At 40.1% G+C, this 14332-nt stretch overlaps 1 protein-coding gene across 4 annotated transcripts in view; it reads right to left on the bottom strand.

Annotated features, from left to right (window-relative positions):
• Positions 1-14332, bottom strand: part of PDSS2 (decaprenyl diphosphate synthase subunit 2) — a 118086-nt gene that overhangs the window by 15536 nt on the left and 88218 nt on the right. For all 4 annotated transcript variants that reach the window (XM_032101394.1, XM_032101392.1, XM_032101393.1 and 1 more), the window contains 3 exons: positions 13230-13304; positions 4670-4843; positions 2469-2600 (listed from right to left, as the gene is read on the bottom strand). In XM_032101394.1, the coding sequence (XP_031957285.1) occupies positions 2469-2600; positions 4670-4843; positions 13230-13304 (381 nt within the window). The remainder of the gene's footprint in view (positions 1-2468; positions 2601-4669; positions 4844-13229; positions 13305-14332) is intronic.

Raw genomic sequence — 14332 nt, forward strand, 5'->3', positions numbered from 1 at the left:
AGTCCTGCATTTTGGCCACAATAACCCCCTGCAACACTATAGGCTGGGGATGGTGTGGCTGGACAGTGCCCAGGCAGAAAGGGACCTGGGGGTACAGGTCAACAGCCAACAGACCATGAGCCAGCAGTGTGCCCTGGTGGCCAAGAAGGCCAATGGCATCCTGGTATCAAAAACTGTGTGACCAGCAGGACCAGGGAAGTTATTCTTCCCTTGTACTCGGCACTGGTGAGGCCACACCTCAAGTACTGTGTCCAGTTCTGGGCCCCTCAGCTCAAGAAGGACGTTGAGACACTTGAACTTGTCCAAAGGAGGGCAGCAAGGCTGGTGAGGGGCTTGGAACACAAGCCCTGTGAGGAACGACTGAGGGAGCTGGGGTTGTTTAGCCTGGAGAAAAGGAGACTCAGAGGTGACCTTTTCACTCTCTACAACTCCCTGAAAGGTGGCTGTGGTCAGGTGGGGGTTGGTCTCCTTTTCCAGCCAACAACTGACAGAACAAGAGGACACAGTCTTAAGCTCTGCCAAGGGAAATTTAGGCTGGATGTTAGGAAAAAGTTTTTTACTGAAAGAGTGATAAAGTACCGGAATTGTCTGCCTGGGGAGGTGGTGGAGTCACCATCCCTGGATGTGTTTAAAAAAAGATCAGATGTGGCACTCAGTGCCATGGTTTAGTTGAGGTGGTGTTAGGACATGGGTTGGACTCAGTGATCTTGAAGGTCTCTTCCAACCTGGCATTCTGCGACTCTATGAAATTACATTGCATGAGAGGGTGGCTTATGAGTGTACCCTTATGGGCGCTGCCAACGTGAGAAAGTTTCTGGTTTGAGTGCTTGGCCTACACTGAATACATAGTGAATGTGACTGTGGATGATATCTCAAAGAGCTTGTAGTTAATCAAAGATAATCTTCCTTTCTAAACCAACACAAGTCAAGAAAGGCTCCTGGACTAGGTGTTCCACATTGTAGTTGGTAGTAATGGTAGCACAGTAAATACCATGTATAAAGTATATATGTGTATGCATAAAAATAAATGTATGAAGTACAATAGTACTAGTAGATAGCAAATACTTTTGCATAGTACATGTCACTTGGCACCTCCACCCCCTTCACCGAGAACTGCTTCATTGTTTCTATAATGCCCATTTTTGGTATGAAAATTTAGTAAGTAGACAGACGGCACTCCTGGAGTCCTGCAACCTCCTCTAGATTCTGCAGATGGGAAATGGTTTCAGAGCTTTTATACACTGTGCTGTGGAAATGCCATTATTCTCCAGTTGCAATAATCCAAATCCATTTACATTCGACTTGCATATAAGCCTTCTTTTGTTACTGTTGAATTCCAAAATTCCTCATCAGGCACTACCAGTGATTAGGAACTATGAACTACTCAGCTACCAGTCCCTAATTTCAAAGTGACAATAGCTTTACTTTATTTTAAGATTTCCCCCCCATTCCATACCACTCTAATACTGTAGATTCTGCATACACCTCCCAAAATTTCACAGCTGAAGAGACCACGCCTCTTGTTTGCAGTATGTGAAGGCAGGTTAGAACGCAGAACTAGGCAGAGGTTTAGACTCCACATCCTGTACCTGATTCCTGCTTTCAAACCAGCAAGGAAAGGAACCATCGGCAAGCACATCTTGAATGAATATGCTTGCACAGAGCCAGCTTCTTATTGAAGGCAGCAGCCTTTCTAACAAACTGTATAACAACAGGCATGAATTTCCAAATGGCAGTCATCACTGTTGTTTAGACAGACAAAACATGTCCAACTGATGCACGAACTCAACAGAATGCTTAATTTTGGCCATTTTGGTGCTTCTCCCTCCCCCTTTCGCCTCTTGCTGTCTTTTACAGTTATCTATTTGTGCTTCAGCAATACCCAGGAAGCTATTCATGGACCTGAATCCTGCTGTGGTACAAGACAGTTACCACACAGTTATTTTATTCTTATTGCCTTCCTCATGTAAAAATTAGAGGAAAAAACCAGCTAAATAAGAGAATGAAGAGTAATATCAGAGAGCTAGATCTATTTTGTGGTGGTCAGAAAGCCAAGTCCCACAGATCTTTCCCCTTCCATTGAAAATTACTACTCCCAGCATCATGTTGGCAAAGGAAATGTGTGCCTACCTCTCAACCACTGTGATGGCTGAAGTTCTCTGCTTTACACTGCCAGCGAAAGTAGCTTTACACTAAGACGTGGGACTGCACAAGCAGCGCAGAGGAACACACATATGCTCCACGCAAATGAATCTGCCTGTTACACTGACATACAAAAGTCTGAGAGAGCTTGACTGTCAGGTCCCTAAATTTCCCCTTGTTGAAAGCGTGGATGAAAGAGATATGCACTGGAGAGCATAGGTAAACCTTTTGTTAATTTCTAAGTTTTTTTTGCAGATTGAAAGTATAGATAGGAAGAGATAAACAAATGGCAAAACCAGGAAATTCTAAACGGTGCTTTAATTTACCTCTCTAATCTGCTTAAGCCATGCCTCCCTTCCAAGGAATTCCTGATGAAGGATTGCAGGAGCAGAATTCAAACTGAAGGCCATGGTGTCAGTAGAACTTTCTTTAACAAATGGCTGCAGGTCTGAATGTAGCTGAAAAAGAAGAACACACCCATTCAGTTCCCAGGAAGAGTCTATATGTATCCACACACCCCTCAAACTGAGGTCCACATCCTGATTCTACACCTACTTATCACTTCCTACTCTGACACTTGTACTCTGGTTGCACTTTTTCAAGTTTGGGGGAGGGATAGAAAGATGTTGAAAGCAAAGCAGTGGTGGAAAGATGTGGTAAAGAGAAGCATGTAGAGAGTCTGCAAAGACACAGATAAAGGACACCTTGCAGAGCTGGGCAAGCCATGGGACACAGCTAGGTAGGAGACTGCAGAGTGGCAAGAAACAAAAAAATATAAAGGAGAGAATGATCCAGTCTTTGGTGGGAAGAAGATCAGGTTTTCATCTGTGCAGGGTACTACATTCTACTTTTCAGTACCTGAGGAAGTGGACACAGTATGACCTTCCTTCTGACAGAGCAAATGCTATATAGCTAGGAGCTTTCTATGAAAATTATGCAATCCTCAATACACAACTATGTGTCAATGGTGAATATATTAATATTAAAGCATACACAAAATATTAAGGAGATAACTGCACTTGAAGTAATTTACTGGTAGAATTGTACCTAGTAATAGCATATAGTGGCATTTCTGTGGCAGTAAAACTGTGCTTTATAAAACCACTTCCTTCTCTTGCAGGAACTAGAAACAGCATAAATCAACTCAGCTGAAGCAGATGGGACGTCTGTCTGCCTGTCTCAAGCTACATCTAACCTCGCAAGTGGTGCAATACAGCAGAAGCAGATCTGTGTTTTCCTCTGGACTAACTCTAGCTGCAGACTGAAAGTCTTCTAGGGGAGGTCAGAGACCTTGTCCAGGAAATCCTACTGCTTTAGAGGCGCCGGCTGCTCCTGCCCACCCTCCTTATCTTCCAGCTGCCCTCTATGGAAGTTCCCTCCACAGTGGGTTATTCAGAGGGCATATGGCTCAGCCCATGCTGCTGCAGACAGCTGAACATTACAGTACAAATCTCTGCACGGTGGCAGCCAAGACCCAACACATTACGTACAGACTGGGGAATGAGAGGCTGGAAAGCAGTGCTGTGGAAAGGGACCTGGGGCTCCTGGTCAATGGCAAGTTGAACACGAGTCAGCTGTGCCCTGGCAGCCAGGAGGGCCAACAATGTCCTGGGGGCATCAGGCACAGCATCGCCAGCCAGGCAAGGGAGGGGATTGTCCCGCTCTGCTCTGCACTGGGCGGCCTCACCTCCAGTGCTGGGGGCAGTCTGGGGTGCCACAATGTAAGAAAGACATTAAGCTATTGGAGAGTGTCCAAAGGTGAAGGGCCTTGAGGGAAGCCATATGAGGAGCAGCTGAGGGCACTTGGTCTGTTCAGCCTGGAGGAGACTGAGGGGAGACTTCATTGCAGTCTACAACTTCCTTGTGAGGGGAACAGGAGGGGCAAGCACTGATCTCTTCTGTGGTGACCAGTGACAGGACCCGAGGGAATGGCCCCAAGTTTTGCCAGGGGAGGTTTAGTTTGGGTATTAGAAAAAGGTTTTTCACCCAGAGGGTGGTTGGGCACTGGAACAGGCTCCCCAGGGAAGCGGTCACAGCACCAGCTTGAGAGAGTTTAAGAAGCATTTGGACAATGCTCTTGGGCACATGGTGTGGCTCTTGGGGATGGTCCTGGGCAGGGCCAGGAGTTGGACTTGATGATCCTTGTGGGTCCCTTCCAATTTAACATATCCTATGACATGTTTCCTCCTGCAACTCCTGTTAATGGGACAGTGGGTTTCGGAATAATGCAGGAGCAGAGAAGGTAAAGTTTTAAGCTGCTGCAGAAAGATGTGCTAGAGGAAGTTAACAGAGCCTTGAATGTAATGAGCTCCGTTGCCAGGAGTGCAATTTTGGTAGTTCACAAGCACTGTTCATACCAACAGTTTCTGCAAACATCCTCACTCCATACAGCAGTCAAATTTCCCAACACTCACCTGCTGGCCAAAGCCTACAGCGTAAGTCATGCAGTATATGACAGAGCTCACGAGCAACACATCTTACAAGCCTTTCTATATTTAAGCTCCCAGAACAAAAGGAAAAGGTGTACCTTATGGCTCATAGACATATGCTTGCCATACTGGAATGCCATGTCCTGGATCTCAACGCTGTGCTTTGCTAGTTCCATTGCAGCCTGGCAGCTCTTTGCCAGCAAAGCACTGTGTGACAGGAAAACCTGCTCCTTCCACCTAGATATGCCGATGTCATCTGTAAGGCAGTTCTCCTGAAAATGAAACAAAGACTAACATGAAAACACCAAAACTGAACATGTGTCAGCTCACAGAAGTTAACAGTGTGGCACAGGTGAGTAATGTGTGGTAAGTAACAAACAGAACTCTGGGTGCCATGGTGCCAAATAAATTCTTTTGGGGATGAATACACGAAAGTATCAGAATAAATATACTGGCAGCTTCAAACAAAATTTTCTTCTCAAAAAATACAAAATATGTGGAGCTGTCAACAGATTCAATATAAATCTTTTTTAATGACTGTATCATCACACTGAACTTTAACAGCCAACTATAGCCCTCATGAGGGACTGGGGAGAGAAAAACCCCCACAACCAAAACTCCGAAACAACAAAACAAACTCAAAAAGCAGACCACCCTGGAGTACACCTGAAGTTCAGCCCCTTCCCAGTTACCAAGAACCAACAATCCCAAACAAACTTGAGAAGTTCCTACAATTTCTCCTTTGTAGTCAAGAAAAAAACTAATTACAACAGGTGTTAAAAATTCTTATAGACTGCACTGAAAAAAATGAAGGTTTGTGAGGGAGGACTTGTACCTCTTCTGCTCCCATATTAAGGGTGAGGAATGATGGAAAGTATTAAAAAATAAATAAAGTTGCAATTTAGAAGTGTCAGGGGTATCAGGGATTAATTAACTTTCTCAGGGACTGATAGAGGCATTTCAGTGATGCATCTACTGAACTTTATCACCTTGACTGTAAGGTCAACACGTCTCAAAATCTTTTGTATCTAAAGTATTTATTTGGATTACTTTCCACAGTGTTTTAATTAACACAAATCAAATACTTTCTCCCAAAATCCAAATTCAGCTGCCATTCCTTTGACTCATAAGGTGTTAATATGCCACTAATTCACTCATGTCTTCAAAGCTAGACATTACTTTAATCTGTCTTACATACTGTCACACCCTCAGGTACTCTCTAAGGAGGGGGAAAAAAACCCAAACCAGAAAAGATCACAGCTGTTTTGCTTAGAAAAAAATAAAATCAGTAATGAGAAGCTACATAAAAAAAAATTTAAAGCACAAAAATGTTAAAAATTTTGTAATTTCTCAGTTCAGCTACATCTGTAACATACACTAAGCCAAAAGATATTCTTTAAAAGAGTAATATAAAAACCCCTCTTGTACAACAAATCTTTTCCCTCAAAGTGATGTCAATTAAATTACTTAGAAATGAGCAAGAAGTAATTCTGTGTGACCCTATAGTTTTCTAGCAAGGTATTATCTGTCATGAAATCAGTAACAAATGAAATAGAATCCATCCGTTCAGCTCTAATTTTCCTCCCTTATGGATATCACCCAGAAGTGCTGTGTTACAAGGGAGAAGATAATTTGAGACTAATGGAAAAAGTAGGAGAATTCTGCAATGCCAAGTAACACAGAGCTGTATCAAAATACCTTTGCTTTCAGACATACTATTAAGTTATACAAGGAAAGTGAAGAACAGAGAAACCACATGTTTGCTATTATGCATATAACAACTTACAAAGTCGAGCCTAAACTTTCCTCTGTTTCTGTATTTTTGTTTTAATATCTTAACTCAGCCCAGAGCATGTGCAAATTCCCCTGACTGGCAAAATGTCAAAATGAGCATTTAATTCAAGTAGTTTCCCATATATCAAGTCCCTTTTTTTTCCATTTAGATATAGGTCAATTTATTTTAAATTTAAAATCAGGAGCTGTTGGAAGACGAAACACAATCTTTTCCTTAACAACCAATCTGCTCAGTGAAAAAACAGTATTTACTGAAATTCGCTGGATGATATTGAAAATTGGCAGTGATTTTTATAATCATTGGTTTTACATCCAAATAAGAAAAAAATACTCTAGAAAGGTATCCTGAAACAATTTTGAAGTTAAAGAAATCTTTCAGAAGATCCATAAGTTGAAAATGTTTGCTTTTTGAAGCCTTTGAGCAGCAAGAGCAATGCAGACATTATCCAGTATCAACTGAAGGAATTGAAGAAGCTTAAACAGTCACTGCAACTCAATGTATACAAGAAAATTAATTCTATGATTTCTTACAAAATTATATTCCTAAACAAGTATGAATTTCATTAACAGGATTGGAAATCATGGCAGAAAAAGTTACTGTCCACTACATGAACATTATGCAAAAGCTTCAAGCACCCAAAATGAGCATATAACTTCAAAAAACACACAAGAATTGAACACAAATTTGAAGACTGAAATCTTAAAAACATAACTATTCTAAGTCTCTGAGCTACAAAACAAGCCAGTTATGTCCATATGGATGTGCTTTAGCATATGATCTTGCTTGCCAGAATATAGCTGATTTTAATCACAAAAATTCTTATGACCACATACCCCTTAAAGCTTCTGCTGCTTCAGACAGAGGCAGACACATCCTTTCTTCAGCAAAATTTTCCAACAATGCCATTTTTTTCCAAGCTTAACTCTCATGTTGTACATAAAGTGTCCACCAACCACACCACATTCTTACAAGGGTATGTAGGACAAGATCTAAACACTATTTAAAAAACATCAAGGGAAAACCCTAACCGGTTCTAGATTGCAAAGGCTGTAAAATCTGACATCTTGACAGCTCTTTCTTTCTAGAGAAATTTTCACTGCTTTGTAAGCTTTGTTTTGTCAGCAGTGTGTATAAAAGCGGACATCACCTGGCCCAAAAGACTCCTAAGACTCTCATATAAAAACCTCTCTGAAGTCAAATTAATTTTAGTTGTAGTTGATAGTGCTCAGACATTCGATTAACTAATGCCTGCAGAATGACCTCATTCACAAGTTCTGTCACCAAGAAACGGGTACAGATCGCAAGCACCCCTGATGCTGTCAGGGTGGCAGGAGGTGGTGGGATGAAGAGAGCTGAACCCCTCACCATCGCTGGAAGAAAACAGCCAACTTCAGTTACAGTTTACATAATGTCAGCAAGAGAGTACAGGGAAAATATCCAAATCCAGCTCTGTTGATCATCATTTCCAATGGGAAATGAAGAACAGCTGAGGGTGCTCCCATTTTACTGTTGGCAAGGTCAGTTACTGTTTTGTTAGAAATTGTCTATTTGAGATTTTTTTTTTATTAAACTACTTCCATAATTTAAACCCTGTTTAAAACAATCATCTCAGGAAACAAAAAACTTCTAGAAAATGAAATTGCAGGACAAAATATGCAATCATAACCATCAGGAAGGGCAGCTCTTAGTGAGCATATCAAGGATCCCCAGTACAAAAGCAACACTTACAGTAACTCAGTTTATCACGCCGACGAAGATTCTTATATGAGGTTCAGCCAAAAACGTATTAAGGAAATATGAATGAAAAACATGTCTTAAAAGTGCACAAACCCATTTGCAAAACCAAGAAGGAGCAGAAGTCGGAGACTTTAAACTTCAGCTATAGTTTGTAAGGGAGCCCTTCATTTATTTGCATACCATGGCAGCTCTTTCTTAACCATCTGCTGTTGCACAAAATGATCCAAATGTCTGAATCACTTATATCAAACATTAGTTCAGTTCTCAATGGGCAAATAATCCACAGTAACACACAGAAATAATTTTACATTGCATATTCAAAGTTTTAAATTAGGTAATTCAAGAACTTCTATTTTACATAAATAAAATCCAATGCAACTATGAATCACTCTACCAGCAGCAAGACCCTGTAAAACATTTCACACATGGTTCACATAAGCTTTCAGCAGATGTATTCATGCTTGCTGAACATGACAGGGCATGTTTTATTGGTCTATTAATACCCGTCTTCACTGCTTTTGGAGGAACAAGGGTGTCTGCAAATGGGTCAATAAAGCAAGCCACTGACGACTTTTATCATGACACTGTACAAAAACAAGACCCGGTTTTAAAAACGAAGTTTGTAAACTTATCATAAAGATAAATACCTCTTCACATCTGTTACTTTTAAATCTCTCTGGAAAAACTTAGTATTTAAAAGAACAAAAGCAGTAAATAAATAACACTGGCCTTCTTTCTAGCTATGCTTTTTTTCCCCTAACACATTTTCCTATTCTTTTCACAGATGCTCTTTACTCAAATTCCATATTTTACGCTTTCCTTTTGCCTTGCAACAAAAACATTTGTTTAAAAAAAGTGAAAACTCTGGCTCTGCTGCCCTGCTAAAAGGTGGTTTACATGACTCAAAATATATTTGATTTACCTCCTGTAGTAAAATTAGAAATGAATCCCTTACTTAAAATACAGACTCATAGCAGTCCAGTTGATGAACATGTGCAGTATTCCAAAACATTACTCCGCAAAGCAGGGCCAGGGACAAAACATCAAAGAAGTATTGGCACAGCATGTAGCCCATCCTTTCCCAGAAAATAAACTTATCTTCATTAAAAAACCCTACAGTGATCTAAAAGAAATACCTGTTAATTCACTGTTTGATACAATGAGTACTTGCTACTAATGCATTTATTTTTTAAACTTGTTTTACATATTAGTTATGCAAACTTTCACACAATTGCACCAAAAATTCCTAAGAGCTCTTCTGGCCATCAGTGGAACATGTTGGGAACGGTCCCGTCTTACATAATGGCTCCATTTTGACACTATAATGAGCTTTGCTAACACACATTTATCATCAGCTAGATAGTCTGAAGACAAGGAAAAATCGCCAAAACCCAAGCAAGTGATTTCCCCTCAAAGTCCCTCATGCTTTAAGATTACAGGAACATTCTGGAAGGTAAAGCAGAAGAGTCAATACACTGAAGTCCCTCCCTTGGTTCTGCTGTTTGACCTTGAGCTTCCTTGTATCTCTTGCCCATGTTCAGTGAACTGACAGGAATATTAAGTAACCTCCATTAGTATTTGTTAAATGATCTGGAATATTAAAACAGAGGGGGTTTATAAATATGACTGTATTCTCTGAGTTAGCAAATCTTTTAGAAGCCTTCAGCCTCCTAAAATTTGGAAACAGAGACTCAGAGCAATGGGTTTTTCCTGCTAAAAATAGATACCACGATCACAACTGACGGCCAGACTTGACAACTTTCACCTTTGCACTCACTAAGGCAAAATTTTTACTCCCAAATTAGACCTAGATTTAGGAAAGGCAAACAGGAACTGGGAAGAATGTCCTTCACTTGCAGAATTTTGGGCTGAGAAGGGATTTAGCACAGAAAACTGCAATAGTTTATCACATCAACCCTTTCAGCTCCAGCTAATAGTCCAATATAAGCTTAATATTGCTAATGCAATGTCTTAAACCACAGCAGCTGTTTGTTACTTTGAACATGAATGACAAGCCTTAACCTTCAGGATGTGTCAAAGCCTACACTTCATAGTTTGGATTGTCACTTCAAATAATGATGGAAAGTTAAATATTAGCTTTTTCTTTCCTGGTTCCACACAGATCTAATGACTAGCCTATGCAGAAAAGATGAAGAATGATCAAACAGAATGTACTAACATGGGACAGCTGTAGGATTGCATGTGGTTGTGCAGAGCAAAAAAAAAGTGGTAATGGAGCTGTCAGATAATTATATCCATTATACGTATTCAGGAGTAAATCAGGCCAGTCTTGTTAGGTCAAATGATTCTTTCAACTTTCCTACTGGGCTGTCCAAATGAAGAACACTGAAACTTTTTTTTTGTAAACATGAACTTAGGGTCTCAGAAAAGAAAGGTTAACTTTGCAGAGATATTTTTGCATTTTTGTCTACCATTCAGGTAGACATTCAGCAAAGTTCAAAACATCTTAGTGCTAAGGTAGTTTGTTTTATGGTACCATAGAACTACAAACAACTGCATTAAGGACATTTAACATACGAAGTACAGTTTTCCTGCCTCAGGGAAAAAAAAACAGGGTGAGAAGATATCCTTCTGCTTTTCCAAATTTAAGACATTCCCAGCAATGAAAATGCCATTGCTATCATCCCTGTGCCCTATTCCTAAAAAGAAAAAAAAAATTGGCATTTGAGATTTAGTTGTGGAGCAGATTTAAGCATTTGTCTTACCTCTGGGACACGTAGTTCACAATTTTTTTTTCAACCAAATTGCAATTAGGGAAGGAGGAAAGATGCACAAAGGACACAAATAAGACAGACCAACAACTGAACAAGTCTATTTGCCAGTCTTCACTAAAGAAATGTTCAGGACATGAATGGGACACTGCCCCGTCAGAACAGCACGAGGAGAGTAGTAGGGATATGTCTCAGCACAACACGGAACTAAATTTCTCAGAGAACAAGACAGAAAAAATTAAAGCAGATGCCACACCTTGTTGTAGGTCTCATCAGAAGCCACACACTACCCATTATAAAGGCTGAACTTCAGATACTGTCATGTAAATGTCTCTATTACGCCACCGCACTAATTGTGTTTTGAGTTAACTGGGTTCCCCTTAGGAAGGGTACAGTGTACTTTCCACTCTCCTTAGACAGAAATAGTCACTGAAACAAAATAAGTCTTTGCTATTTGTAATTGGGCCAGGGCAGGGTAAATGTCATGCAGCTGCACTTAGTTTATCTCACACTTCCCCTTGCAATCCACACATGTGGAGGGCTTCAGTAAGGCAACAGAAAACAGAAAAAGAATGACTAAGAAAGAAAACATTAATATCTTCAGCAGTGGCAGGAAGCCAAATAAGTCCACAAGATTTCACATTTATACAGGGGCCATGGTTACAATAAAATGCAGTTTCATTGCTGAGATGAATCTGTAAAGCTTTATTTCTACACATGAAGAAGTAGAAAGTAGGTGAGCGTTTTTAAAATATACCTGCAATCTACTTGTATCTAGAAACCTGCTGGAATATGGAAAACAAAATTTTAACCATTCTTTACAAAAAGTCTCAAAGAAGTCATCTATTTTAACAGATAACTGTGAGCACAATCCTTGGGAGCAACACTGAAGGCTGAGGTCAGTTTATCCACAGGTTAAACACAGCAGGTGCAGAAGCACTGCCAAGTTCCCAGCATTGCCCTCCTGCCATGCTTCCACCCAGGATCCACTCCTGAGGGGTGCCAGAGGACACTGCAGGCATGCTGTCCTCTCTATGGATCCCAGGGAGCTGTGGGCCCCAGGCAGCTCCTGAGTGTGCCATTACTGCTGTCCTGCTGGAGGCTCTCGCTCAGCTCAGCAGCATGGTCATTCCCTTCCCTACTGGTTTCAGTCAAAATGACAGGGATACACCTCAGCGAGGTGACATGTTTTAGTTTTAGTGACATGACTTTGCTGCTGCAGAGCAGGACAGACAGGGAGTGTCCAAGGGAGCAGCACTCTCCAGAACACAGTGCTGTTATCCAGTGGCACTCTCCACTTGCCCACTGGTTTGGTTGGTGCAGAGGCATCAGGGCAGGCATCTACTGTATCAGCAACCCATGAGAACAGGATTTTACCACAGTATCAATTTTGCTACATACAACAACACAGCAATAGTAAACCAGAGCTGCAATTTCAGTACACAACACCTGCTGAACCGTAAGGCTCAGGTCTCCAAGGCACGTGAGACAATGCCACTAGAAGTGAATCTATCTGCTTCAGTGGATTTCAAGATTGGTACTCACATATACACAGTACTCATCAGGGACTGAAAACTTGCTATCATAAAAACTGCAGAAGTCATGGCAACTTTAAACTACTGATTTTATTGCATGTGTTAAGATACAGCCATATTAAATGAAAAAAACTCTTTTTTGCTCCAATATGCAAGCCTACTCCAAGAATGGTCTCTAGAAATTTCCTTAAATATTCTAGTAAAGATAAAAAAAACCTAGATGTAATTTGACCAATTTTCACTACAGTTCTTGTCAGACAATAACACAGAATATCTGCAATTGCCCTTAAAGAAAAACAAGATTATTTGTTGGGAAACGCTGGCAGCTATTTTCTTGGTCCATGCTAATTTCTGAAATATGTGCACGGTGACTTCTGATGGAGAAGAACACAGTGCTACACTCCTAATACTCCAGGACAAAACTCAGAAGAAAGGACATGTTATAAGTTCATGAAGAAGCATTCTGTAAACCTCTTTGGGCTTGGAAACAACAGGTTTGACATGAAAATATTAATTATGTTGACAACATTGTAATAAATACCTCTAACAGAACCTTGACTAGGAACCTCTGGAAGCATTTGGAAAGCCTGTAGTAAGGTGTGCCTAGAGCTCCTGGTAATGAAACGATAGTACTTTATTAAGCACCCACAAAGACAAAATAGTTCCTCCTTGAGCATTTCTAGAACTTCCATCAGAGCTTACAGGTGTCATAATGATGTTACTGCTGAAACCCACTAGGACTAGTAACTCTTCCTCCCTCTCCCTCCTTTTAAACAGGTGAGAAAGTCATCATATTTACCATAGTCACACATTAATATCACCAAATGCCTTGGGTACATAAATCTAGTGAAATTCTTACCTCAGATGATTTTGAATTTTCATAATATATACCTTGAACTAAGTCACCAATAGCACTTGAAATTAGTTCCACAACCTGTAAAAGAAAAGGAGAAAAAGCCTTACATCTTTAATTATCACCAAATTGACTAACAAAGCTACTGCCAGATTTCCAGAGAGATAAACCATGAAGAAAGCTAATTGTGAAAGACTTCAGGATTTACTGAGATATATTCTGTGATATGTCTGTCCTAAAACCTCTACTACAGTAACTCTTCTATCAAAGTTTTAAGTTAATATAAATGAAAAACAAGACTTGTTTTTCCTACAGTGTGAACTATAGAGTGTATTCTCACAAGGACGTTCACAGAACTAATAAATCCCAGTTCATGAATATGAGACAGTACCTCATCTGGGCTTTGTTTTGTTTTGTTTTTTTCCTGCCAAGTAAATACTTCACAATACCTCTCCTTGGGAGCTGTTAAAATTCTAATCTTCGTGGCTAATACAGAAAAGTCAGAATCCATAGAAAGGTAACCTTTCAAACGTGATCACTTGGTATTCGGGTGCCCTGGGAATGCACTGTGGATGTATTTAGCGCATGGCCTGAGGCTCAGCTGTACCACATACACTGAAAGTCTGCAACACGGGAATGTTTAAATCAGATTTATCAATCTGTATTATCTTCAGGGTTCAGACTTTTTATTTTATTCAAGCGAAGCCTAAAAATCTGAACTTGATCCAGAATGTAAAACAAGTAGTCCACGGTCTCCCTGGAACTACTGTAAAATTTAAAGTTGTGCACATGAACTATCTTAATTGGAACAAAATACTCAGATTTATTGTAAAATTAAATGCGGGCATTTCAAATAAGCACACCTTAAGGCTACCTCTTTGGTTGCTCACAAAGTTTTAATTTCTTGAATGTGTAATTTCTTATGCATATGAGTCTTATCTGATTCCTCTTTTTGCTTCCTAAAATTCAATGTAGTTCTTGCTGAATTAAAAGATTTAGTTTCAATTGTTATCATTCTTGTAACTGAAGACAAGAAGTCAAATGATAAAAGCCCTAACAGAAAGATATTCTAACATTTAGGCACGCTTTATTTGATAATAAAAACACAT

The sequence above is a fragment of the Corvus moneduloides genome, chromosome 3, assembly GCF_009650955.1.
Source record: "Corvus moneduloides isolate bCorMon1 chromosome 3, bCorMon1.pri, whole genome shotgun sequence".
Lineage (NCBI taxonomy): Eukaryota > Metazoa > Chordata > Aves > Passeriformes > Corvidae > Corvus > Corvus moneduloides.